Source organism: Patella vulgata, chromosome 7 (genome assembly GCF_932274485.2).
Source record: "Patella vulgata chromosome 7, xgPatVulg1.2, whole genome shotgun sequence".
Classification (NCBI taxonomy): Eukaryota; Metazoa; Mollusca; class Gastropoda; family Patellidae; genus Patella; species Patella vulgata.
In genome coordinates this window covers 39,118,674-39,145,018 of record NC_065885.2, presented here as the reverse complement: position 1 = coordinate 39,145,018, position 26,345 = coordinate 39,118,674, and the positions used below count along the sequence as shown (strand labels likewise).

The 26,345-nt window shown below is 35.2% G+C and overlaps 1 protein-coding gene across 7 annotated transcripts in view; it reads right to left on the bottom strand.

Annotated features, from left to right (window-relative positions):
• LOC126828353 (cysteine-rich venom protein Mr30) overlaps positions 1-20,437 on the bottom strand; it is a 36,525-nt gene extending 16,088 nt beyond the window's left edge. For 3 of the 7 annotated variants that reach the window (XR_008788879.1, XM_050558078.1, XM_050558085.1), the window contains exons 1-13: positions 20,241-20,437; positions 15,199-15,230; positions 14,761-14,928; positions 13,975-14,077; positions 13,493-13,635; positions 13,021-13,106; positions 12,169-12,260; positions 5,277-5,375; positions 5,019-5,135; positions 4,527-4,628; positions 3,943-4,050; positions 2,213-2,320; positions 1,905-2,012 (exon numbers count right to left, since the gene is read on the bottom strand). Coding sequence is in view for 6 of the 7 variants with exons in the window: in XM_050558078.1 (XP_050414035.1) it covers positions 1,905-2,012; positions 2,213-2,320; positions 3,943-4,050; positions 4,527-4,628; positions 5,019-5,135; positions 5,277-5,375; positions 12,169-12,260; positions 13,021-13,106; positions 13,493-13,635; positions 13,975-14,077; positions 14,761-14,928; positions 15,199-15,230; positions 20,241-20,319 (1,345 nt within the window). In the remaining variant the exon portion in view is untranslated. The remainder of the gene's footprint in view (positions 1-1,904; positions 2,013-2,212; positions 2,321-3,942; positions 4,051-4,526; positions 4,629-5,018; positions 5,136-5,276; positions 5,376-12,168; positions 12,261-13,020; positions 13,107-13,492; positions 13,636-13,974; positions 14,078-14,760; positions 14,929-15,198; positions 15,231-20,240) is intronic. The other 4 variants (XM_050558086.1, XM_050558088.2, XM_050558087.1 and 1 more) reach the window with 4 other exon arrangements.
• Positions 20,438-26,345: the final 5,908 nt, after the last annotated feature.

Sequence of the window (26,345 nt, the reverse complement as noted above, 5' to 3'; positions counted from 1 at the left end):
GTTAGCCACTTGATCGTTTCGCTTTAAATAATAAAACACCAACGAGATAGAGACAGTTCGTTCCTGTATAATCATTTTTACATTGACATCTATATTCAGCACCACTTGATATTAAATCACCATTTACATCACATGTTAGAGTACATGGCATCCATTGGCGGGGGGGGGGGGCTATTAGGTTTATTATTGTGGAAATATATTATTATAAAATATATAATATATATCTTTGATTTAAGTACACACCAGCTTCAAAATATATAATATATACTCTTCCAAAAAGGAAACGCGTAGCCCATATTTCATCATTTTTTTTATTTGAACGGGATCTTTGTTTCCATAAATGTTACTTGTTTTCAATGACATTATGTAAGAATAAAAAAAAAATCATTATAGGTTTTAAATGTCGGGCCTCTACCTTTTGGCCATATTTGTTTGCGCTTGATTGCACCAAGACACATAAGTTTAACAACTTCGCAAGCTTTTCGCATGAAACCCAAATCTAAGGCTTTTAAAATCCCGGGATTCTCGGTTTCAAAATCAGTTGCATATGTAAACACTCAACCAGCCAAGTGATGCCACATCTGAATGAAGACCAATACAACAACGGTATTGGTCGGTTACAGGCAAGTGAATCCCAGACAGATGTAGCCAGGTTGTTAAATGTTTCCTAGAGTACCAGCTCTCGCCTTTGGGATAGGTACCGACAGCGAAGTTCAACACGAGAACGCCCAAGCTCAGGCCAAACAAGAGTGACCCCACCTGCCCTGGATCGTCACATCCGGTTACGTCATTTGCAGAAACGGTTCACAACAGCGACCTCCACTACAACAGCAATTCCTGGACGGCGTAGGAGATCAGACGTCCCGTTAAAGCTGCTGTTTTGAAATACGCCGACACCGTCAAATCGACTTCAATGGGTTAAGACACACAGGGTATGGTGACAGCCACGCTGGAGAACATTTTGGTTCAGCGACGAGTCGCGGTTCCTGTTGCAATTAGGCGATGGTGGAGCGAGGGTATACCGACGACAAAATGTAACTATGCGTTTCTTTTTTGGAAGAGTATATAATATATTATCTTTAAATCAAGTACACACCAGCTTTAATATATATAATAAATAGAGAAATATTAGTTATCTTACAAGTAATGCCATCCTCGTCAAGTTAAAAACAACATACCATTTTTTCTTGCCAGAAGACTATGCACTATAGTTATAGACGAAGATCTCAGTATTCGGGGACTGGATAAATTGAGATCCGATTTATTGAAAAAAAATTGTCCAGTTGGGGTTATTGAAAAAGCTAGGGGTCTAACTACTGGAGCATTAAGAACGCCAAGAGAAAAAATATCTCTGCTTGTGTTAACTTTATTTCTACACACAATCCTCGACATACTCGTAATATTCTTTTCAACATATTTATGATACCTACCGAGAATGTTCTACTTTCTAATGATAAGTTAGAAAAGTACAATTGTTAAAAACTAAAACAGAACGATATTCATATTATATACTTTATAACCTTTTTTGTACGTTACCTGATATTATTTATAATCCATTGCCATGGAAATGTATTATTCTACGAATGTACATATGTATGGTTAAATTTAATTATCTGTATACGTTATTAATATCAGAAGACGCCTATAGAGGACAGACAGCAAGTTTATATGATTTAATATATGTCAGAATGAAGTAAAGTGGTGATTTATTTTACCTGGACGTATTTTTATATATGTATGTTTAGATCCAGGTACTTTACTATTTTGAGCTAAGTACCCACCTGCTTTACAATGAACTTCAAAATTAAAATGTATAAACCATCATCAACAGAAATAAATAGTTTGGACTGTTCTCTGCATAGCAAATTATTAAACCATCACCGAGATACAGATATATAACTAACGTGTTTGACAGTTTGTTCCTGTATAACCATTTCTACATTGACATCTACATTCTGTACCACTTGATATTAAATCCCCATTTACATCACATGATAGAGTACATGGAGGGGCTAATAGGTTAAAATGTGGAAATAATATTATTATGCAAATATATATAACATATCTTTTAGTTCAGTACACAACAGCTTTAAAATATAAACTTTAAAATCAAAAATGTACAAACCATCATCAACAGAAATAAATAGTTTGGTCTTTTCTTTCTGCATAGCAAATTATTAAACCACCACCTAAATACAGATATATAACTAACGTGTTTGACAGTTTGTTCCCGTATAACCATTTCTACATTGACATCTACATTCTGTACCACTTGATATTAAATCACCATTTACATCACATGTTAGAGTACATGGAGGGGCTATTAGGTCAAAATTGTTATAAAAAGTATATATAATATATATCTTTGAGTTAAGTACAGCTCCCAGCTTTAAAATATATAATATATCATGGAGTTAAGTACACGCCTACTTTACAACATATAAAATATATTATCTTTGTGTTAAGTACACACCAGTTTTAATATAATATAATAAATGGAAAAAAAATGTCATCCTCGTCAAGTTAAAACTAATATACCATTTTTCTTGCCAGAAGACTATATATATGCACTATAGTTATAGACGAAGATCTCAGAATTCGGCGACTTGATGAATTGAGATGCGACTTATTGAAAAAAAATTGTCCAGTTGGGGTTATTAACATAGGTATTGAAAAAGCTAGGGGTCTAACTACTGAAGCATTAAGAACGCCAAGAGAAAGGTATACCTCTTCTTGTATTGACTTTATTTCGACACACAGTCCTCAAAATAATACGTTTTCATCATATTTATGATACGCAGAATGGTGTACTTTCTAATGGTAATCTTAATAATCAATTCCATAGCATAGATTTAATTAATAGTAAACGTCAACATCCTAGCCTTAAAAAATTAGTTACTAGAGCTAAATTTCAACTTCTAAGTGTCAAAGCCCTCTTTGTAAATGTTGCCAATGATTATTAATATTAAATTCACATTTTCTAATACTAATTATACGTTTAAAATCAGTGATAATATGAATTGTGGTACTAAAAGTTAAATTTGTGTTCTTGTGCGTAACCAATGCAATACATTTTATATAGGTGACTGCGGTATATACTAAACTACGCGCAAGCACCCGAGTACACAGGCAACAGAGTATACAAACTAATCCTATGAAAGTTTCTAAACATTTTAAAAATTTAAATATTAAATTCAGTATTTTCCCTTTTTATAAAGTCAAAATTGACAATATGATCAAAAGACGTAATATGGAATCACATTTTATTGACCAATTCTTACTCGATTTAAATGTTTTATTTGCCCCACCCCACCCTGTTAATATTCTAATAATAATATCTAGACAATTTTTAATATATGTTTTTACACTTTTTACTTCGACACTATATAAAGGAATTTTTAAACCCTGTAATTCATCATTATTATTACCGGTTTATTAGGGTATAAGTTTGATATAAACCCTAATGAAAGGTTAAATTTATAGCCAGATTACATAATTGATCTATGCACATTGTTTTCATCTCATTACTCCTTCATTGTACTATTGTCAGATTATACCAGGAAGACTATGTAAATCAATGTCATATTATGTATTATATACTTCATAACCTTTTGTTGTACGTTACCTGATATTATTTATAATCCATTGCCATGGTTAAATTTTAACTATTTGTATACATTATTAATATCTGAAGATGCCTATATAGACAGTTAGCTCATATGATTTAATATATGTCAGAATGAAGTAAAGTGGTGAATATTTTACCTGGACGTATTTTTGTTTTATTCTTTTATGAATATTTATGTTAAGTACACGCCGGCTTTACAATAAACTTTAAAATCAAAATGTATAAACCATCATCAACAGAAATAAACAGTTTGGTCTTTTCTCTCTGCATAGCAAATTATTAAACCATCACCGAGATACAGATATATAACTAACGTGTTTGACAGTTTGTTCCTGTATAACCATTTCTACATTGACATCTACATTCTGTACCACTTGATATTAAATCACCATTTACATCACATGTTAGAGTACACAGAGGGGCTATTAGGTTACACGTTAAGAAAAAATATTAAACACATTATTTATCAGTATCTTTTATATTTTAATCATACCTGGTTATGCTTCTGTCATATCTGCTTCATGACTTCTTTCCAATGCTGTGACTTTTCTGTCCGACAAACTTTTCGCGGTTAAAGTTTTGAGCTGGATAGATTTTTATATATTATTGTGCCTACTTTTTATAAAACGTAATTATGTTATTGTGACGGTAAATGCGTATTTCATTCATCCCATGTACATAAAAACATTTTTTATGAAGACAAGCCTGGAAATTTAGCTTTTTAATGTGACAGGTCACTTTCTTTTTTTTTTTCAAAAAAAAGAGACACTTATTTAAATGTAAAAAGAAGTGGTTGTTATTTATTTTTATTAGATTATCTTTATGGGAACGTAGAATACAGAATCGGCCATAACTTTTACGTCAAGGATTAGGGATGTGTATAATATAGTGTACATACCAGTTTCACACTGATCACCAGAATAGTCTCCAACACAAGTACATCGACAGTTAACAGAGTCCAAAATACCGCCATTTTGACAATTCAAATTACAGCTACTTCCTATAATTTTGTATTCATTCATTTATTTATTCATTCATTCATTTATACCGCCAGTCGGTGAAAACGTAGGACCTTAAAAACTATTCCATTTATTCATTCATTCATTTATTTGAATGTATTTTTATGTAATCTAAAACAGTTGAGCACGTCAAGATTAAAAATTAGATCTTTTTTGGATCCGACGTTGGAGCATTTTTGGTCTGCTCTGCTGCTTTAGCAGCATCGGTTCTATTTGATGTCTGATCTGAGGCAGTGAAAATATCTAAACGATTATCATTAAAGTTTATATCAGGTCAGTTGAACAGGCAGTGTGGTCTAATTTAAAGTAGACTGTGGATCCATAAAGTCGAAATATCCAATAAGTAATTGATAATATAAAACTTATCTTACCAGCCTGGCATATGTCACACATGTAGGGACACTCAGTGGGGACATTGCTGTATATACCACAATGTGCCTTTTCATAGCCATTGTTACAAAATTGACCATCATTAGCGGGACAATTCACTGTATAAATGAAAATAATTATTATTATTTTTTTTTCCTGTAGAGGTGGGTAGATCTTGAGTTATTTGAAAAGATTGTCAAAAACATATGCAAATTATTAGCTACTGTTAATTTATGATTTTGATAAAACAAAATACTCACGTTCAGAACAGTCACTGCCCTTATAAAGAGTTAAACATGCACATGTACAGGTAGCCAGGTCTATAGTTCCACCATTTAAACAAATTTTTCCACCACAATCTGTTAAATATGTCAACATACATTAGAATCAATATGAATGTATCTCTAATTAGTAGATCTATATATTTTATGATGTTTGTGTTTGTTTATGTTTATCGTTAAAGAGAAGGAACAAGAAGATGATTTAATTAAAACTATATATTCATTTCGTATGTTCGATTGATTAGCCACTCCATGCCCCTTAATCTTGCTCGAAATTGTCACAGAGCAAATGATTTATTAAAAGACCTAAGATTACATCACTATCAGATTACTGACAGTGTGTTTTCGTATCAAGCCCCATGGGCTTTATTAAATCCAAACATTGATATAAGCCCAAGGAATGATGTTAAAAAGAAAGAAAATCCACAACATGAACGAAAAATGGTCAGCTCATGTGAAAATAAAAAAAGGCTACCAGATGGATGTTCCATCTATACAGCAGAAAATATTAAATGCAGTATCTTGAGTGGCTTGTGTCATCCACCTTTCAAAGAGCAGTCATTGTGTGTCAGATTCCCTTAGCAGAATTAAGTTGGCCAGAGCAAATACTTTTAGATCCAAATTAAATAATGATCTGATTGTAAATACTGAGGTCAATCAACCATCGCGCAAATTTTGTGGGCTAATCACAAGACTGAGAAGTGAAGATTTAATAAGCAATCAAAACCATAAACTAGTGAAGTGTGAATTGGGCAACATTTTAACCGTTAATCATGTCGTCACTGCTAGCAATAAATTGGAAGAGAAAAGATCCTGTAAGAAGTTTAATGGAAGGTGCCAAACTTCATTATTCCCCCCAAAATGTAAATACTGACGTCAATCAGCCATCGCGCAAATTTTGTGGGCTAATCACAAGACTGGGAAGTGAAGATTTAATAACCGATCATAACTATAAACTAGTGAAGTGTGAATGAGGCGACATTATGTCGTCACTGCCAGCAATAAATTGGAAGAGAAAAGACTATGTAAGAAGTTTAATGGAAGGTGCCAAACTTCATTATTCCCTCGAAATTGTCAATCTTTTCCCCTTGGAATATGCCATATAAGATTTATGAAGCGATCTCAAAATTCATAGCAGAATAGGGAATTAACTGTTAAATTAAGTCGAAAAAAAGAGCATTGGTCATGGAAAGATAACTGCTTCTGTAGACCAGGTTGGCGGCTAAGCCACCTGGATGCTTTAACAATATCATAATAAATAAACTGACATTAAGGTAGGGAACAACATATCTAGTTACAACGGAAGGAACTAATGTTGTAGGAGAGTATGGCGGTTCAGTCTACTGTATGTTTTAATAATTAATATATTAGGGAATGAATGACAAGGGGAATAGGGACCTGTTAAATTGTTCTGTTCTGTGTTGCTGTTGGCCCTTCTTCTTCTTTTCGGGTAACTTTTATCTGGGAAGGGTCACACACAAGAAAATCTTTAATGGAATGTAAACTATATATGATTTTAAACGCTGCAGTTTTGAACCGTTCTAAAGGACTTTTAGCTATACATGTATGGTATTACTTGGACAAACAGTTTTTAATATGTAAATAATCCACGGGTTCGGCTATGTGGTTTTTATTGCGAAAACTTCGCTTTTCCACATAAAGCAAGCGGGTTGGCTTCCCACGGCTTTTTTTTCATTCCGCAAAAACGACCCCAACCTTTTTATTTTGTGTTTCTATGGAAGACCAAACAGCTCTTTATTCAATGTTCTTAGTCCTTATTTCTTAATTCATAGTCCTTAATTCTTATTTCTTCATTTGTTGTCGTATTTCGACATTCGTACACTAAAATTAACATTTGTATCTTAAAATCAATATTTGTTTTACAAATCAGACATTTGTCATATCAGATTTGTAAAGTGTATTTTTGTTTAATTTAATTTTGTTTTAATATATAGATAAAATTAAATAATCTACATTTAAATTTCATGATAGACACACAACGAAAAACAAATTTCGAACAACAAATTTCCAAATACAAAACTTACAAAACATTTCTCCAAAAACATTCCTTCAATAACATTTCTCCAAAAACATTTGTCGAAATCCATCGAACCGGAATATAATGACGAAATGAACGGAAATCAACCTGGCATACAATAAGTCACCATACAATAATCGGGAATCGAGCAAGCATATACACAACAAGAAAAATCGCTCGATGACCGCGACTCTAGTGAAACCACGTGCGTAGTATGGCTAATCGGGTAGGGGCTTCCAGAAAGAAAATAAATGGAAAGTAGTCTATTTTCACGAATAAGTTTTTGTCTGATAATGACATATTTCTTTTTTCAAACGGAAGCGTGTTTAATCTCTTCTAAATCATGTAATCATGAATTTACCAAGGAATAAGCAATATATTGAAAGAGGGATAAATAAATCAATAAATACTTTCCGCTCATGCATTACACGATAACCCGTATTTTAACTTTTAAATACCCCTCCAAACCCGACCCAACCCGACCATCCACCCCCCCCCCCCTCCATTCAGTTAGTGAAGGGTAAGTATTCTTAGTGAAGGATGAGATAGTGAGGGCTGACTTGATCTAGGCAAGGGATAACACTCTATTATTCACCACGACAACCCAACAACCCGACATCACGACATCACGACACTTTTAACTCGACACTGCGACATTTTCACCCGACACCACGACATTAAGAATGTCGTAATGTCGCGTAAAAATGTCGTATTGTCGCGAAAAATGTCGTGATGTCGGGTTGTCGTGGTGTCGGCCATGAATAGAGTTTAACGTCCACTCGACAAAAACTAGATCATTTCGGGACTAACGTATGGTTTAATTTTATTTCAACAATTCGCTTGCGCGTAGGGTTCTTTAGGAGTGGGAGGAAACCGGAGGACCCGGAGAAAACCCCCTTTTCACTTTTCAAGGCAAGTAAATATAAATGTGCCAGAAAATTATTTATATAATTGAAAAGAACAGTAAACGTGCTTTCTACTGATATGTAGCATGATATCTGGAATTTCGTATTAAGACCCGTAATTTGGTAGTGAGGGCCAGCTTGATTCGCAGTTAGTGAAGGGTAAGTATTCTTAGTGAAGGATGAGATAGTGAGGGCTGACATGATCTCGGCAAGGGACAGCACTCTATTATTCATGGTCGCTTCAACATTAATAAATAAAGTCGACAACCCGACAACACGACAACCCGACATCACGACATCACGACATCACGACATTTTTACGCGACAATACGACATTTTTACGCGACATTACGACATTCTTAATGTCGTGGTGTCGGGTGAAAATGTCGTAGTGTCGGGTTAAAAATGTCGTGATGTCGGGTTGTCGTGGTGTCGGGTTATAATATCGTGATGTCGTGATGCCTGGTTATCGGGTTGTCGCCTTATGAAGGGCGACACCACGACAGCACGACATGATACCAATCAGCCACCATAGTTTTTCGTTGTATGTCTATGATGAAATGTAAATGTAGATTTTTTTGATTTACTAAAATAAATTTTGTCTTTATATTAAAATACCAGCGGCTGCCAGGCAGGATACGCCCACATTTTGCAAGAGATGGATAGAGAACAAGCTAAAAACAAACGGGATTTTTTGTACAATCAGGGACAATAATCCAGAAAGTTATTGGACAGAACTGTGCAAATATCAAAAGGGGCCAAGATCTTTGGGATATAAAGAAATATTTTAACTTTCATCAGAATCGGATAAAAATTGTGACCTCTAGAGGGTCCACAACCTTTGTATTGCATACTTTTACACAATTTGCGTACAAAGAGCGGCCATTTTGTCGGGCAGTTTCATTTCGATTTTTTTTACCGAAATTAGAATTCAACCTTCATTATGGTGGAATGGTGAAATATTTAAACGGTTTTTAAAATCGGAAAAAAAATCGTGACCTCTAGAGAATCTACAGCTAAAAATGCGATTTTTCGAACAATCAGGGGCCATAATGCAGGAAGTTACGTTCGGATATGCGCGATTATCAAAAGGAGCCAAGATCTTAGTGTGTAACGGTGATAATTGACAAGTTTGTTTTAAATCGTATAAAATTTGTGACCTCTAAATTTTGTACAATCAAGGGCCATAATTCAGGAAGTTACGATCTTGGTTCCTGTCGATATTCGTGCATATGCGAGGGGCGGCTACTTTGTCCGTCAGTTTTGGTCCGATATTTACGAAATTCGAACTCAACCAACCTTAGGGTGCAACGGTGATATATTCAAATGGTTTTTGAAATTGGATAAAAATTATGAGCGCTATAGGTCCACAAGCTAAAAACGCGATTTGTCGTACAGTCAAGGGCCATAATTCAGGAAGTTATTGGCGAATATCGAAAGGAACCGAGATCTGTGGGTCATAAACTTACATTTCAAGTTTCATCAAAATCAGAAGAAAATTGTGACCTCTAGAGGGTTCACAACCTTGATATACCATATTTTTACGCTATTTGAGAACGAGGGGTAGCCATTTTGTCTGTCAGTTTTGGTCTGATTTTTACGAAATTCGAACTCTACCAATCTTAGGGTGTAACGGTGATATATTAAAACGGTTTTTTAAATCGGATAAAAATTATGACCGCTATAGGGTCCACAAGCTCAAAACGCGACTTCTCGTACAATCAGGGGCCATAATTCAGGAAGTTACGATCCGATATGCGCGAATATCGAAAGGAACCGAGATGTTTGAGTTATAAACTTACATTTCAAGTTTCATCAAAATCAGAAGAAAATTCTGACCTCTAAAGGGTCCACAACCTTGATATACCATATTTTTACGCCATTTGAGAACGAGAGGCGGCCATTTTGTCTTTCAGTTTTGGTCCGATTTTCATAAAATTTGAACTCAATCATCCTTAGGGTGTAACCGAGATCTTTGGGTTATAAACTTACATTTCAAGTTTCAACAAAATCGGATAAAAACTGTGACCTCTATAGGGTCCACAAGGTAAAAAAGAGATTTTTCATACAATCAGGGGCCATAATCCATAATACATGCCAATATCGAAAAGAACCGAGATCTGAGGGAGATAAACCTATATTTCAAGTATTGTTGTGACCTGTAGAGTGTCCTGTAGAGTGTGGACGGACGGACAACAATATACGTCCACATGAAAATGTGGGCGTATAAAAATCAAATTAAACAAAAATACATTTTACAAATCTGATATAACAAATATCTAATTTGAAAAACAAATAATGATTTTAAGATACAAATGTTAATTTTAGTGTACAAATGTCGAAATACGACAATAAATGAAGAAATAAGAATTAAGGACTATGAACTAAGAACACTGAATAAAGAGCTGGTTGGTCTTCCATATGTTTTTACCCATTTTCTTTTTTTATATATACTCTTCAAAAAAAATAGGGGATATTGAAATGCAAATACCTATGCAGGTTGTGATATGACAAATAGTCATGGACACTTGACATGCTTTAAGAGTAAATTCACAGATGAAGAAGAACTTATCGCCCCAACAGAACCACTGAACTGCGTGTGCGACACGCAATAGCGCCATACACGTAGGAGGGGTTCATTGTCAAATTTGACACTTCAAGAAAGAGTTGATGAAAACTGCCGGTTGCTGGTTTATCCTATCCATGTTTTCTTTCCTATCGGTTCTTGCATAAGATTTACTGTTTGGCGTATCTGTGCTTTAGTGTGTTACGTTTAATTTGATCGGAGACGTCAACGTCAACCGATAACACTGCAAGAATTGGCCGTGGCACTGCAAGAGGAGTGGGTCAGATTGTCCCAAATCGTGATTGGACGGTTGGTTAGGAGAATGCCACGACGAATTGCTGAATGTCTGAGGATTGGTGGAGCAATTACTCATTATTAAGACAAAAATCAAAAACGTCCATTTTCACTTTTGACAGTGTATCTCTTTGCGAGTGAAATGGGGCCGTCAGATAAGCCGCCCATATAAACTGTTTATGTTCATGTGTAGGCAATTGGCCTGTTTTAACATACACTGGTTACCTTTAATAAAACAGCAGTGCATTTCCGCAGTTTTGTATTTTTCTGAATATCCTCTACTTTTTTTAAGAGTATATATTACGCCTTTAAATGTAAATAACTTAATTAAATCAACCTGTCCATAATATCGTATTGCTTGTCTGCGATAACAGCCTGGTTGGAAGCGGACGAAAAATCGCACGAACGAATGAACTTAATCTTGCGATATCACTTCGGTGGAAGCGGACGTTAAATAAAGATATTTAACACACTTAATTTGTTTGCCATTTCAAAATCCAACACTCCTAAGCTTTTGATTGTAAAATTTATCTCAAGGATCATATGTATGGTTTGTATCAATCCTAATTCGTCTTCACGATCCATGTTTGTTTATAATTGTGCATATCGTGCATGAATTATGGGATCTTTTTCGGGAAGGGTCGCAATTCTTTCTTGAATTTAGCTAATTTATGTCCCATTGGCAATGTATAGCAGGAAGTTTGTTTTTATGTGGTTGATTATCCAGAAAAATACCGTCAAATGTGTATAACTGGCCAGACCTTTCGTACGATGAAGATCATAAATTTGGGTGCGTAGCTTGGCACCAAATCATGCCGATTTCCATAGTCCACGGGAATTCGCCGATAAACGATAACGTGGATTAGTAGACATAACGGTGAACTAAGAAGCATAATTTAACAGTTATGTCCTTGAAAGTGCCATTTTACTTGAGTTGTGGGCCAAGTCGCGGCTTAACATCACCCCCCCCCCCCTCCTCCACCACCCCCACCGCCACGCGATCCCTACGTGGAAACAAATCTTAAGACATGTTAGTGATAGTAATATGCATGGCCGAAATATACTCACCACACAGTTTACCACTACTGTCGACGTTATTCGGGCACTGAGCAGCTATACTTCCCGTTTCGTAGGGTTTTGACAATTCATCGAACATTTGTCTGAAAATAATTAAACAGATAATCCTTTTTCTGAATGAATTTAATATCTTCGATTTAACACAATAAATTATCATTTATCTTAATATTTGAACATTTGTCCGAAAATATTGGTAGCCTTTTTAAAAATTAATATCTTTGTTTGACTGCGATTATTCCATGTTGTTTGAATTTATACTAGAGGACCATGTCAAGTGGGTCAATTTTCAGAAATTTTGGAAATCAACCCCCTCGAAAAAATTAGGAAAAATTATGTGTTATTGTACATGTAAAAACTAGAAACTGTGTCAAATTTGTGGTCTGTAGCTTGAAAATTGACTGAAATGCGGGCATTTGAGTTTCATCAGTTACAGAAAAGTTTTCGAAACAAAATATGTATCAATAATTTACTCAAGTTTCTTATTTTGAACTCTTTCTAGTGAAAAGACCCAGATTATAATCCTGATCATTCCAGCCCATAACAATTGTCTCTCACTTCCACTACAATGAATATAAATATCGCAAAATTTATATAAAATGTCAAAGGTCAACGATTGGTTGACAGGACAAATGACCATCATAATGCATTGATGGGGAGAACATGACCTGTAATGTCATTGCTTGAACAGCCAATAGCCATTTAGAAAAATGGCTGATATTTTGTCCAGACTGTTATTCTTTGTAGTGGTATGTTAGTCAATATAGGTTGGGTTAATTCGACTACCTTTATATCAATGACCAGATGTTCACAGACAAGGAGAGTATGGTAGTGATTTCTACTTACGCTTTTGCATAGTCACATACGTAATGGGGTGTACCATTACACATAGCTTTACCACAGCCTATTCTTGCTACATTAGCATTGACAATCTAATAAATAAATAGCAATAAGTAGAAACAATAAAGGTTAAATATCCCATAAATCAAAGATTTACAATAATTATATACATAACTTAGTATACAATTTATTTTATTTATAAATATATTTCTTCTGATTAGAAAAAGACAAAAACGACGTATTGTGCTTTTCAATATTTGGGAATTTCTCGAAATATTAGCTATTTCTTAAAGTCGGTTCGTTTTTATTTCAATTGTCTTAAAAAATATATTTTTCCATGATTGTCAATACCCAAAAGCATGAAAAAATCTATATATAGTTTTCGCCTTCTTTTCTAAAACTAACGTTGCCCTCACATAATGTGATCAACAGTAGAATAACTGAGATACTGAAAGATAAATCACGTGTTCTGCTTCACCTGCGTAAAATGTCCAATTAGACCAATTTCCATAGTTTGCCCATACGAGAAATCTTTTACTTCATCATACCAGCCTTGTACAGCATCTTCAAATGTGGCATAACCGTTGGCAGCGTTCTGTCCTATATGCACACCTGGTAGAGCTGGGGAAATACATAAATGTTTTTGGTAATATTGTTAGGGATAAGAATGAACGGTCGCGAATCTTAACCTTACCTCAACCACACTGTCGACGATTTTGATAATAAATTGTTTGTTGATCATTAAGGGGTGGGGGGTGATATACTTCAATTTTGAAATGCTTAGATTAGGTAAAATATCCGTCGTTAGTAATTACCAAGGCCAGGAAATTCGAATTGTTATCACCAAGCACGATACAAGAATTGTGCCAACAACCTGAACACACGGTGACAAATTAGCTCTAGACTTCAACAGATCATTCTTCCTGTAGACATCTTCAGAATATTAATACTTTAACCTACATGGCACTTCTCTTTTATCCGAGCTGTCTTCGTGAGCTGTGGCACCACTGCCACATTGATTAACCCATTTGGATGCAACCTTGGCTATGTCTTCATCCCAAACCTAAATAGAACATCAAATTAAAATTATATTTAAAATACCGTCATCTGTTAACGTTTCCACCCACATGGTCTTCTAGTATAAATTCAAACAACATGAAATAATCGGAATGGAGTACCTCATTTCCATACACTTTCGAAATTGGAATAAAATTCCGAAATAGCAATGTCGACAACACCCAAATAACAATAATGGGTACAGGGAGAATGAAAAGAAGACTTGTCACTTACGAATTCCTTTCGACAGATTTTATTGCCTATTTTGAATTTTAAGTGGAGTTTATTGAAGTGAACTTGGTGATATTAATCAATATCACATAGGCATTATGTACAAGAGAATTACTATCTTCTGCGTTTGACGATTCACAACAATATCATGCGTCATTATCGACTTGGCGGGTTAGGTGGCCGTATGGTTAACGCATGCGCGTTGCATCATAACGTCTGTCATTGAGTGAAGAGGCGTGGTTTCGATTCCCCCTTTGTACGTGACAAGGAGTAAGGTCGCCTGTCCAGCCTCTCTGGTTTTCCGGTTTCTTCCCACTGCTAAAGATCCCTACGCGCAAGCGAAGTAATGAAATAAAATTGAAACATATGTTAGTCCCGGAATGACCGAGTTTGTGTCGAGTGGACGTTAACCCCCCCGTCTCTCTTTCTCTCTCTCTCTCTCTCTCTCTCTCGACTTACTATTTTCTGCATATTGGTAGCTTGAGGTAAATCTTGAAGTTCTCGAAGATTGTTGTGCATATCAACAATAGACTGTTTCTCAGCTTGGGTTAATGTTACCGGCGTACCAACGTCATCAAGACACATAGAATGTTGGGGGTTGATTTCCGAATATTTAGGATCACATGCCTTTAAAATAAAACGTTAAATACCTTAAATATTATATAATAATTCGGTGTAATCCGAAAATCAAAAATGACGATATTTTGTGGTCTTCAAATGAAAATTCATGACCTGTTACGTAACTTGTAGGGAAAGATACCTTAAATATTATATAATAATTCGGTGTATTCCGAAAATCAAAAATGACGATATTTTGTGGTCTTCAAAAGAAAATACATTACCTGTTACGTAACTTGTAGGGAAAGATAAGTAAAGCTATGTGGTGTAAATACTTACTGCTCGACGATAACGATGCAAGGAAACCCTTCCTAGAACACAATGAGATAATATTTTTAATATATTCAAAATTTTGAGAAAATAATTACAACTGAAATTCGAATATAAATTTCGATTAATTTGCTATTTGGACGGTGTTGTGCAAATGTGTTCTAACCCTCAAATTTCCAAAAATCGTTTTAGTACATGTTTCGATTTAAGAATTCGTGACGATTGATATGCAATATTGTTCTAACTGATATCTATTAATAGAGCAAAGTTATTTATAGATTGTTTAGTAGAACATCATTACAAAATACTCTGGCTCCTTTTGCTTATTAAACAAGTCTGATATAAGTGGGTTAGATCACTGTTATTTCTGAAAATGTATTTTGCATAACAAAGCTATGTGTGGGTTAGATCAGTCTTCTGGTAATTATGTTGATGGTTAGATCTTTCTCTTCACACTGTCCATTTTCGGTTTAGGGTATTGAAACACAATTTTCTTCCCAATGATTCCGATTTTGGTGTTTTAAAATGCGCATTGAAGCGCCAGCAGTGCCTTTTTACTTCTGGTGACTACATGCTGGTAATAGAGAGGTGTACCCCCTTCACACATACACCACAACCTTGCTTTGACTTCAAAAATCAGGCAGATCCCCGATGGAAAAGAATGCGTGTTAACAGCGTACAGAGAGCGGGATAGAACGCCCATGGTGGCACTCTTAGTACGTTGACAAAAATCTCATCAAGCTCCCTTTAGACCAGTCAGATCGTGCTACGCTCTCACGCCTCTATTACGGGCTTCGTATAGTCCCCTTCAGACAAAACAAAGTCCTCGCTATGCCCCCGCCCCAACCCATCCCCTCTCTCCACATCCCGCTCTTCTCTCAGTATATGCTTCGCTTCCACTACATTGTCCCCGCTTTCACTGCCTCTCGATACAATGCTCACAAAGATCTCGCCACGTCCATGCCGCTTTCATACACGATCTGGCAGATTATTTTTTAGGTCGTAGCGAAGTCGTGATTTATGTGTGAAGTTAGGTTATTTTTTAGATCTCCTAATATAAGGCTCAGTATCTGTCCTACAGACCAATGATCCACTAATCACTGTGAAAGCATTGTAACAGCGTATCAATGATGGGGCTGGAGCGTCGTGTTGAGAGCGGTGGAGACGTTGCTGTGCGGCGCAAATTGTGTGTGCCAAGAGAGTAGCGGGGGCATTGTGTACGCATAGTGAGAACATGAAAATGCCTTCTCACTTAAAAGAGTTTTCCCGCATTTCACCACAACCTCACCACACTCTATTTAATTTTTGTGCGAAGGATATCCAAAATTTGAAGCACACTATTCCTGGTGATAGCACACAGTTTTATACTGGCTTTGATTGTGACATAAATTTAAGAAAAGACATTGATAGCTTTAATGGAATCATAGACTTTGAATTGGAGTTTAGTGATGAATAATTAGTTTAATCAATTGTATCATTTTGGGGCAAAATTACGCAAATTAAGATTATTTTGGTTGGAAGTTACGCAAAAATGACCTAATCACATTTCATGCGTTACCATGGTTACTATTCCATATTTCAACTATTATTTTAGTACATTTTAGTCCTATATTGTATTTCATGATGTTAAAGTGACAAAAGTTTTCTGGGACTTTGAATTTTTTTCTTTATTGGAATGGGTTCTATTTTCTATTTTCGGTGTTTTCTCAAAATTTCAAATTTGGGGTTAAATCACATTTGCATAACACCGTCCATTTGTAGGTTCTAAATCTTTATGTTTTTCTATGTTTAAGTACCGTTATATTAATGCATGTATTATTTACAGCATATCATCAATATTCATAAACATACGTGACTTTTATTACATTCCTTGCAATGTAACGCACACCGGTACTCCAGCTATTTAAATAAACCCACCTTGTTTTTCATTCATTATTTAAATATTCTAGAATCAATACCATGCAAGTATATTACATGTATGTAGCATTATGAAAGCGCCTATTAAAAACGCAAATTATGTACTTTATACTGTACTTCGCTGAAAATAATTAATAGGTAGTCTGCTAAGCTCCAAAATGCCATCTTTATTTCTGATAATGCCATATAAAAGAAATTATGTCTCTTTCTTTTTTGGTGTGACCGCTTTCATCTTTTACATTCAGATTTGTGTTATATGTTGCTTTTAAAAACAAGCAATATATTAGGGGTAATAAAGCTGATATTATAAATTGCGAGGATACTAGCATGGTATACAGCAAAATATAAATATAACAATGCAAAACAAACTAAATATAAAATCAAACAAGCATCTAGCAGTTCATAATATAAATCACATACCCTTATCCTCTAACCGGATGCCACAGCCAGTTTTTTCTCGGGCTTCTTAATTTTGTTTTACCATGATAGCAAGGCTCAATGTACTTATCAAAAAAAAGATGGAACCAAGTGACAATTTGGATTCGGCATCCATTTTTAGTAGGAATAAAGGTGTGTGGCTGGGAATTATGCGATTAACTATATTAAATTATATTGTATATATTTCTAAATATAGGTCTTTTTTAATTACCAGGTTGATCAACTGCTTTATTACTTTCTACAGCGTTTCTTCACAAATAACATGTATTGGAAAACGGAATACACGAGTTTCTGGAAAGAGTCGCGACGCGGTATAAAATTATACATATGTATAAATTATTGTGACTCATATGAATATAACAATCTTGATACATAAGGCACACAATCAGTACCCATAGCGAAACCTTCGGGTTGTAGAATTTCTTGAGATTATCTGTGATTACACCACTTCCACAGTTCTGGCGTTCAATAGGACCCTTTTTACACACAAATGGACTGTATGGGTAATTTTGACTTTTGCTTGATCTCCAGATATCTATATTATTACAATGCCCCCAGTTCGTCAGAAAATGTAAGAGAGCCGTCATACGTTATTGAAAGTTTGTCTTTTAAAAAAGGACTGGTTGGGATTCGTACCTTCAATGAAGTTTGAAATTTATGTTCAGATACAAGCCCCCCCCCCCTATTAACTTCTCCCGGGCCCCCCATAAGGTTTATCCGACCCAGCATATATGTATACCGAAAGTTTCCTTGTTTGTATATATAAATAAGCACTTACGATATCTTTGCAGGAAAAAGAGTTCATTTATGTTTGTAAATCGAAAGCATTCAGCTCTGTCCAAAGTAAATGAAAAGAACAGGAGGTGTATAAGCAGCCATAAAGACTTACAACTGGGAGTAAATTTATAATGTTGGATTGACATCGGTAAATATTTTCCTGGCATTTCAACAATTGATTCTTTTCCGGATTTTATTTATGTTTTAATTTTTTTTTTTATATTATAGTTTTTTTTGTAATTTTCGAAGAAAAAGAAGTTGTCGCCACATAATAACACTGGCGAACATACTACGGTACGAGGCGTATGCTTCCGTATTTAATTAAACTAAGGACGTTTTTAGAAACCTGGCCATAATATTATTAAAACCATGAACAAATATTTTTTTTTATTGATAAGTGTTACTTAAAACATTCTTGATATACCATTAAGGGTATATATTTAGTGTCATTTAACTTAATGCCCATCTCATCATATTGGAAAAGATAAGCCGCATTGAGATAATATTGTTCATTAAAATTCTATTCTGTCAATTTTGAATAGCACGTGTGTACATTCACGGCTTCTATATATATAAATAAGATACATGTATATAAATTTTGACCACATATTTGATCGTTTTGAATCTTGACTGCTTTAAGCATCCTGTTTTTATCGTCAGTAGAGGATGCCGAATGTTACGAAATTTTCAATATTCCTCATTATGTATTGTTTAATGGTCGAGAGCGAGACATTAAGTAATATATTGTAACAACATGAGGGCCGTAGGCCCGAATGTTTTTACAATATATTACGCAATGTCGTAAGCTCGAGACCATTAAACATCTTAAAATACTGACACTCCGCACGAGCTTTTACGTCACACTAGTCCAATATCTCACTGGTATGAATAAAGTACTATTGGCAAGTTGCCCGTGCGATTATTTGAAATAATGGTACGCCAACATCAAAGGGTGACGTCACATCTGTATTTTAAATCTGTTTAACTACTGAACGGAATTTATTCATTTTGGGACTGATATTCCCTTTAGAGTTTGCAAGGAATACGCAATCACGCAATGACGTTTAGAGACTTTAAGTGTCAATATATTTATTTATTGTATTCTCTATATATCAACTACGTGTTGGGGCGGGGCGGGGGGGGGGGGCGGAGTGGGGGTCAGATATTATCAGACATTTTTCTGTTACAATAATCCCGCAGGAAGATTCCGTAACGATTGCCACGATTTTGTAAACTTGAAACAGACAAAAATGGTACTAAAGCACACATTAAAGTAATATGAATGTGTGTATATTTATATTCAATTTTTGAAAAAAATGTTGAAATTTCTAATCGATTCTGTTCGGTGAAATACGCAAACAGTTCAAATTGGTCGACACGTTTTTTAAATTATTATTTTGTCGTGAATCAGCCTTTACTAATTAGTCCCACATTGTGTTGTAAGATATGTTTTTATTTGTTCGTTACAAAATGGCACCCGAAGACATAGGGTACAGGACTCGTGTACTAATTATAAAATGTTAATTACGTCTTAAATATTGGATATTAGGATCCTATAGTTTCACGGCAAGATAACAACACCAATATTGATTGAAATTGATCAAAATTGAATTCTAAATCGTGTTTTTAGTTTCGAATATTATGGAAAATATTGAGTTAGAGACTTAGCTCCTTTAAAACTAAGATTTTGAGAAAAGTACTCTTGTGAATTTAACTTTGGACTGGAAATTTTAAACTTAAGTTGTCGGTTTTGACTAGAGTTGATATATTAAAATCAAAATTATATAATTTAAAATAATTCATCAAATAAACTTAAAAAACAACAAAGTTTTAAATCAATTTAGGTCGTTTATTTTTACTGCTTAGCATTCCTTATTTGTTTAACCGTGTTAAATAACAAATACATAAATCAAACATACCTGTTTCAGCAACCGAAAGATTATTGTCTAAGATCACCGACGCAACGAATAATAGACTCAAAGACATGAAGAAAGTCATGTTGATGCTGATGATGGCCAATCTCTCACCACCCGAACTGTAATATACTATAAATTCGGCAGAGATGTATTTATATATTATGTGGGATGCTTCGACCACTTGGCGTCACGTATTTGTGTTTACACAATATCGTCTTCATATATTCCAATAACAATAGGTTAAATGGTTGTTTATCCCTTTACTTAAAGACACGTTCCCAGAAAAAGTATTTACCGGGTGCTTATTTCCAATAAAAGTATGGCAATTTTGGTATATATGGAAAATAGAGACATCCAATCTTACTAGAAAAATACTGGATTCCCTGAAAAACACTCATGGGGCGTATACAGAACAAAAATGTAAGGGTTCCCCTAATTGACAGCCCGACGATTAGGAATATCTGCACGCGTGACGTCAAAGGATGCACGCGGAGATTGACCGCTTGATGTACATGTTGATAAACTTTATGAAGAGTTAGACGTACAACACTTTATGAGATAAAAGAATCAGGGGAAAAGACGCTGGCGGTGTACAATCCGAGAATTTAATTAGGATTCAATATTTGTACTAAATAGTCAGCGATTAAAGACAACATCGTCTTGTGTATGCAATGAATTCTCCTCCGACTTCGCACCCGTTGCTAGGTACCGAGAGAGGTAAAGTCACGTGACACAAACATGACCTCTTTTGATCGATTTTATATAGCAGGGATATTCCTTGGCAATTACAATGTTTTGAGAAGGATTTGAAGTAAAATTATGATAAATTAATCAGTTTGAATATGTTTTTAGTCCAAATATATCATCAAATCACCCAGATTGTACGCGGGAATGTATCTTTAAAAAGGAAGACTCCATGTTTAAGTGGGGGTACAATCTGTAACCCATTCATAGAAAATTTAACATAACAAAGGGCCCATTTCTCAAAAAATCCTAATGAGGCAACCCACCTATTAAGTCAACATATACTTTATTACATCATATATCCTAAATTCATAATCTGCAAGAAAACAAGGTAAACATGATCTTAGAAGAATCCAAATAGTTTTTGATACACTTTAACATACAATACAATCAGTGTTCTTCTAAGGTTATTTCTCCACAACAGTTATCAATGCAAGCGTATAACAGACAGGTTTGATTAAACTTGAGGTAATATTTGATTACGTACGGAATTTTTGTCCATTTGAATGATATCTTTAACAAAATATAAAGACCGAGGTATGTTTGGAAACTTATTAACAGCAGGACTAAAGATACAACGTGAAAGACACTTTGAAGACGTTAAGCTCACATTTTATTTTATCAAATTCACATGAATGGAAGCAACATGAACATCAAGTTTGTACCGAAATGTTTATAGGCTTTGAAGTATGAGATTTGGTCCAACCATGAAACTATTCAAGTGTTTTTCGCACAACTAGTTTCATCATGTATAACAATCGTTGTTAAACTAAATCGGGGAGATTTCGATTTGACAGTTTTTACATATTTTTGAAACAGGTTTCGAAGTCCGTTGGTTCTGTTATGCAAGATCTTTTTCGACGTTCCAAAGTAAAAGTTCGGTGCTAAGACCACCTAAAGATAAGTTCTAAATGTTCCTACTATCAATTAGAACGGGTTTCGCTTTAGTTTTTATATTTTACCTGGCATTTTATTGCTTTTAATCTTCCTAGTGCAAAAATGGAAAATTTTACATTTTGACCTCCGGGGTCACTAAGAACAAAGGTGAATTTGGCAAGTTTACATTTTTATTAAAAGAGTGATTACTTTCGATCATTTTCAGCATATTTTCATGACACGAGAATGGCTGCGCATTCACTTTCAGTACAAGTGACCCCATTTGACCTTTGACCCCGAATATCTCTAAAACACCTCAACGGCGGACTGATTACAACTCAGCACCGTAATCTACGCAAAATTTTACTCTATGAAAGTTGGGTCTGGATTTCTGCCCATTTGATGGACACCCCCGCACTGAGCCTCCGGTCTAATAGTAAGTTTAGGCTAACTGCACCATTTTTTAGTTTAAAAAAACGTGCAACGTTTTTTTTTTTACATGTTCTACGGGTTGAAAATTTTTTTTAGTTAGCGTTATACTGGGTTTGAGAAGTAAGAGATCGCGATGCCTGTTGAATCATTTTTACCAGACATAGCAAGGAATGGACTGAAATCCAAAGAATATATTTGACAATGACTATTCAAAAAATGGTGCGCAAATCTAAACGCTAATTTAGATTATGTTACCCTTTTTAAAATCGGACATCCTTGAATAGCACCCCTTTCTTCAATGGCACAAATCATACGGACAACCACAAACTATAATATCTTGAAAACAACGTGGAGTTTAGACAAATAATGTCGCTGAGTTTATATAGAATTAGTATTTATAAATCCTGAGTTCAGTTGATCCAATTATTCCACTGATAGATAAATTAGAAGAGGAAATTGTTTTAAATTAAAGGAATGTTATGAATAAAGGTCAAGGGGTTGAAGTGGTATTTACATGAATATCTATGATATGATATATACTTTTATAAACAGGATTTTTCTAGCCTTATTTTCTTCTAGCACAGATTATTAAAGCTGATAAAATGGCGCCATTTTCTATAATTTTATCTGGGGATAGATTTTGTAAATTGATTACAAGCGTGGATGATGGGAATGTAACCCCCACCCCTCCACTCCATTCTGTAATATCAGGCATTAGTGATGTTTACAAAAGAGCAGGTGGAATTGACTGGAGAAATACATCCACATCCGGGGACAACCACACGTCCTCGACTTAACACCGTATTTTTTTTTTTTTTTTTTTTCGACACAATGTGACGACCTCGGCGAGGATGGATCATTTCAATGAAGAAAAATGTTGCCATAATGTTTTTAAAACAATATTGAAGGACGAAGTGATAGACATTTATTATTACCTTATGAAAGCTGTATTTATAAAAATCTTAATGGGCCTGACATCAAAAGATATATAATAGACGAGTCATCTTAGATCTAGATCACTGTCAGCAGTAAAAGTCCTCGTAAACAATATCAAGATATATGGCGTAATCTTGGAGGTTTTCAGAATAAAATAGTAACTAAATTAGACCAAAGATGGACCGAAACATTATACAATCTACAAAGAAAATAATCTAAACTCGATCGTTTATTTATCACAATTCTATTTTTCTATTTTCCGAATTTTTCCATTTGTTGACTTTTTGGTCAAGAATCAAAGTAGAAGTGTTTCAATTTACATTTTGTGCGCTACTTATCTCGTTCTTGTTGTTCTTCTCCGGCCCAATTAACCAATTTAAGTAGGTCTACATGAAACTTGAAATACTTGGTCATTTGGCGTCACAATTCCAAGATGGCTCAGATGAAATCAGACTCGGTTTAAAGGAAACTTAATTGATCGAGAAAAGTTTTGTGCTTGAACTTTATGCATGCTTTTAAGCAATAAATTACAAAATGTTTCTCCAGCTTAGGCAGAAAGCGTTTAACCCAACAAAACGTTTGGGAAAAGTTAGAGCAGAACCGTTATTTTTCCGTTGTTCTTCGGAACCTTAAAATAGACAAAAGGGGGTCTAAAAGCACATTAATGTAATATGAATGTGTATAAAGTGATTTTATATTCCAATTTTAAATTTTTTATTGTAATTTCTAATCATGTATGTTCGGTGAAACACGGGAGCAGTCCAAATTTAGCGGCAGTCGATTACGCCTGCTTAGTCCGATCTAAACGTTGGTTTTGTTTGGGTTTTTTTTATTATTATTATTATCTAGTTGTTTGTGAATCAGCCAGTACTAATTACTTCTTAATTGTCTTGCATAATCTGTTTTTCTTTGTTCATTACAAATGGCATTCGAAACCATAGAATACACGACTCGTATGCTGATTTTAAAATGTTCATTTTGTCTTAAATATTAGATACTAGCAGGATACCCGACTTCGCTCGAGGGTCATAACTTCGAAATCGGAAGTGGTAGACTAACGCCACCTGGTCTATGTTACTCCCCGGTCCGAGCTACCCCTATACCCCAAATTTCAGACTCGGGGCAGATCTAGTGTAGCCGCCAACCCCGAACAAACCGGCTTCGCTCGGGGGTCATGACTCCGAAACCGGAAGTGGTAGACTAACGCCACCTGGCCTATGTTACTCCCCGGTCCGAGCTACCCCTATACCCCAAATTTCAGACTCGGGGCAGACCTAGTGTAGCCGCTAACCCCGAACAGACAGACTTCGCTCGGGGGTCATAACTCCGGAAGTGGTAGACTAACGCCACCTGGCCTATGTTACTCCCCGGTCCGAGCTACCCCTATACCCCAAATTTCAGACTCGGGCCAGACCTAGTGTAGCCGCCAACCCCAAACAGACCGGCTTCGCTCGGGGGTCATAACTCCGAAACCGGAAGTGGTAGACTAACGCCACCTGGCCTATGTTACTCCCCGGTCCGAGCTACCCCTGTACCTAGTGTAGCCGCCAACCCCGAACAGACAGACAGACAGACAGACAAACGACAGTCACAAATATATATATAGATCAGAATCCCATTTTTTCACAACAAGATAACAACATCAATATTGATTGAATGGGGCCAATTTTAATTCGTGTTTTTAATTTTCATTTTTATGGAAAATATTAAGTTAGACGTTTAGCTCCTTTAAGGGTGATTCCACCACAGACCGTTGGCAGCAAATAATGAGATGCACAGAATCCTAAAGATATGAATTCATTTGAGGGTCATGACCTAATTATAACAAACAAAAGTTAAATCACAATTGGTTCTGCATTAGCACAGTGACATAACTTAAGCTTTGACAACACTGGTGATACGTGTATATTGTTAGCCAATTATGTTATTCAGCATATTACGATAATAATGACCATCTCATTTTCTTGCCATAAAATTTATTTCCAGACTATTTTCTGGTTTAAACAAATGAGATAACGTACCGAGTATGCACATTACTGCTATTAAAACTTTCATGAATAATAAAACCATGGATAATGGCTAATCTGATCATAAATAACGACGAGGTGATGGAGTACAGACAAAGATCCCTGGGTTTACTTGAGTTTTGGCGGGTTTTTTTTATATCTGTCCGGGAGGGGGGGGGATACTATTAGAACTGCTGTTTTAGCCCATTATCATACACCGATGAATAAATTATACCAGTCCTATATTGGGCATTTTATTTCCTAATAAACATTATTATGCCCAGATCCTTTCCATGTCATGAAATACTTTAACTTTTAAAATTTAACTGATACAATTTTTCTGGTAATTTTTGTTTCCAGCTTACATCAGAAAGCTTGGAGCCGGTCCAATCACTGGCGAGTAACGGTTTCATCCTGTGATAACTTTGACTGATATCGGCATCGTCTACCAAACAGGATTAGGATATCCCGTTTTCTTATGCTGCTCCCCGTGGGCGATTTTATGCAATAAACTTACTTACTTAAACATGCATTATGCAAGAGCAAAATCTGCTTATTACAAGTCTTTCTTTAGGCCTGAAATGTTATCTAAATTATCAATTAGACATTAATTAACTTATTCAGACCATAATAAACTCTCGATGTCAAGGCTAGCCTTCGATGTTGGCTGGATTAGACTCCTATATGCCGCTAACGGCCGTTGATAATTAAATCAGAAAAAGTGGATGATCGAGACTATGCTGTTTATATTAATGATTTTAGTAATGATGACCGAGACTATGCAAAATTTTCACCCGCTTCTTTCTCGGCTCATAGTGGATCAATTTGATTGAAATTTTCAGCAAATTACCTTTACACTATGTAGTTTTTAACTATTATAGCGAGAACTGCCATTTCTTTATCTTATCTCCCATGTTGTATCTTTAAGTATGTTAGCGGTAAAGGGTTGCGCATTAAATTAATGATAATCTCTTGGGTACGCAACATAGGCTATTTCTTTTACTTTGAGATATATTCACTTCTCAACTGAATATATCTCAAAGTAAAAGAAATATGTTGCTTACCCAAGAGATTATCATTAATTTGATGCACACCCCCTAAGAATCGTGTAACA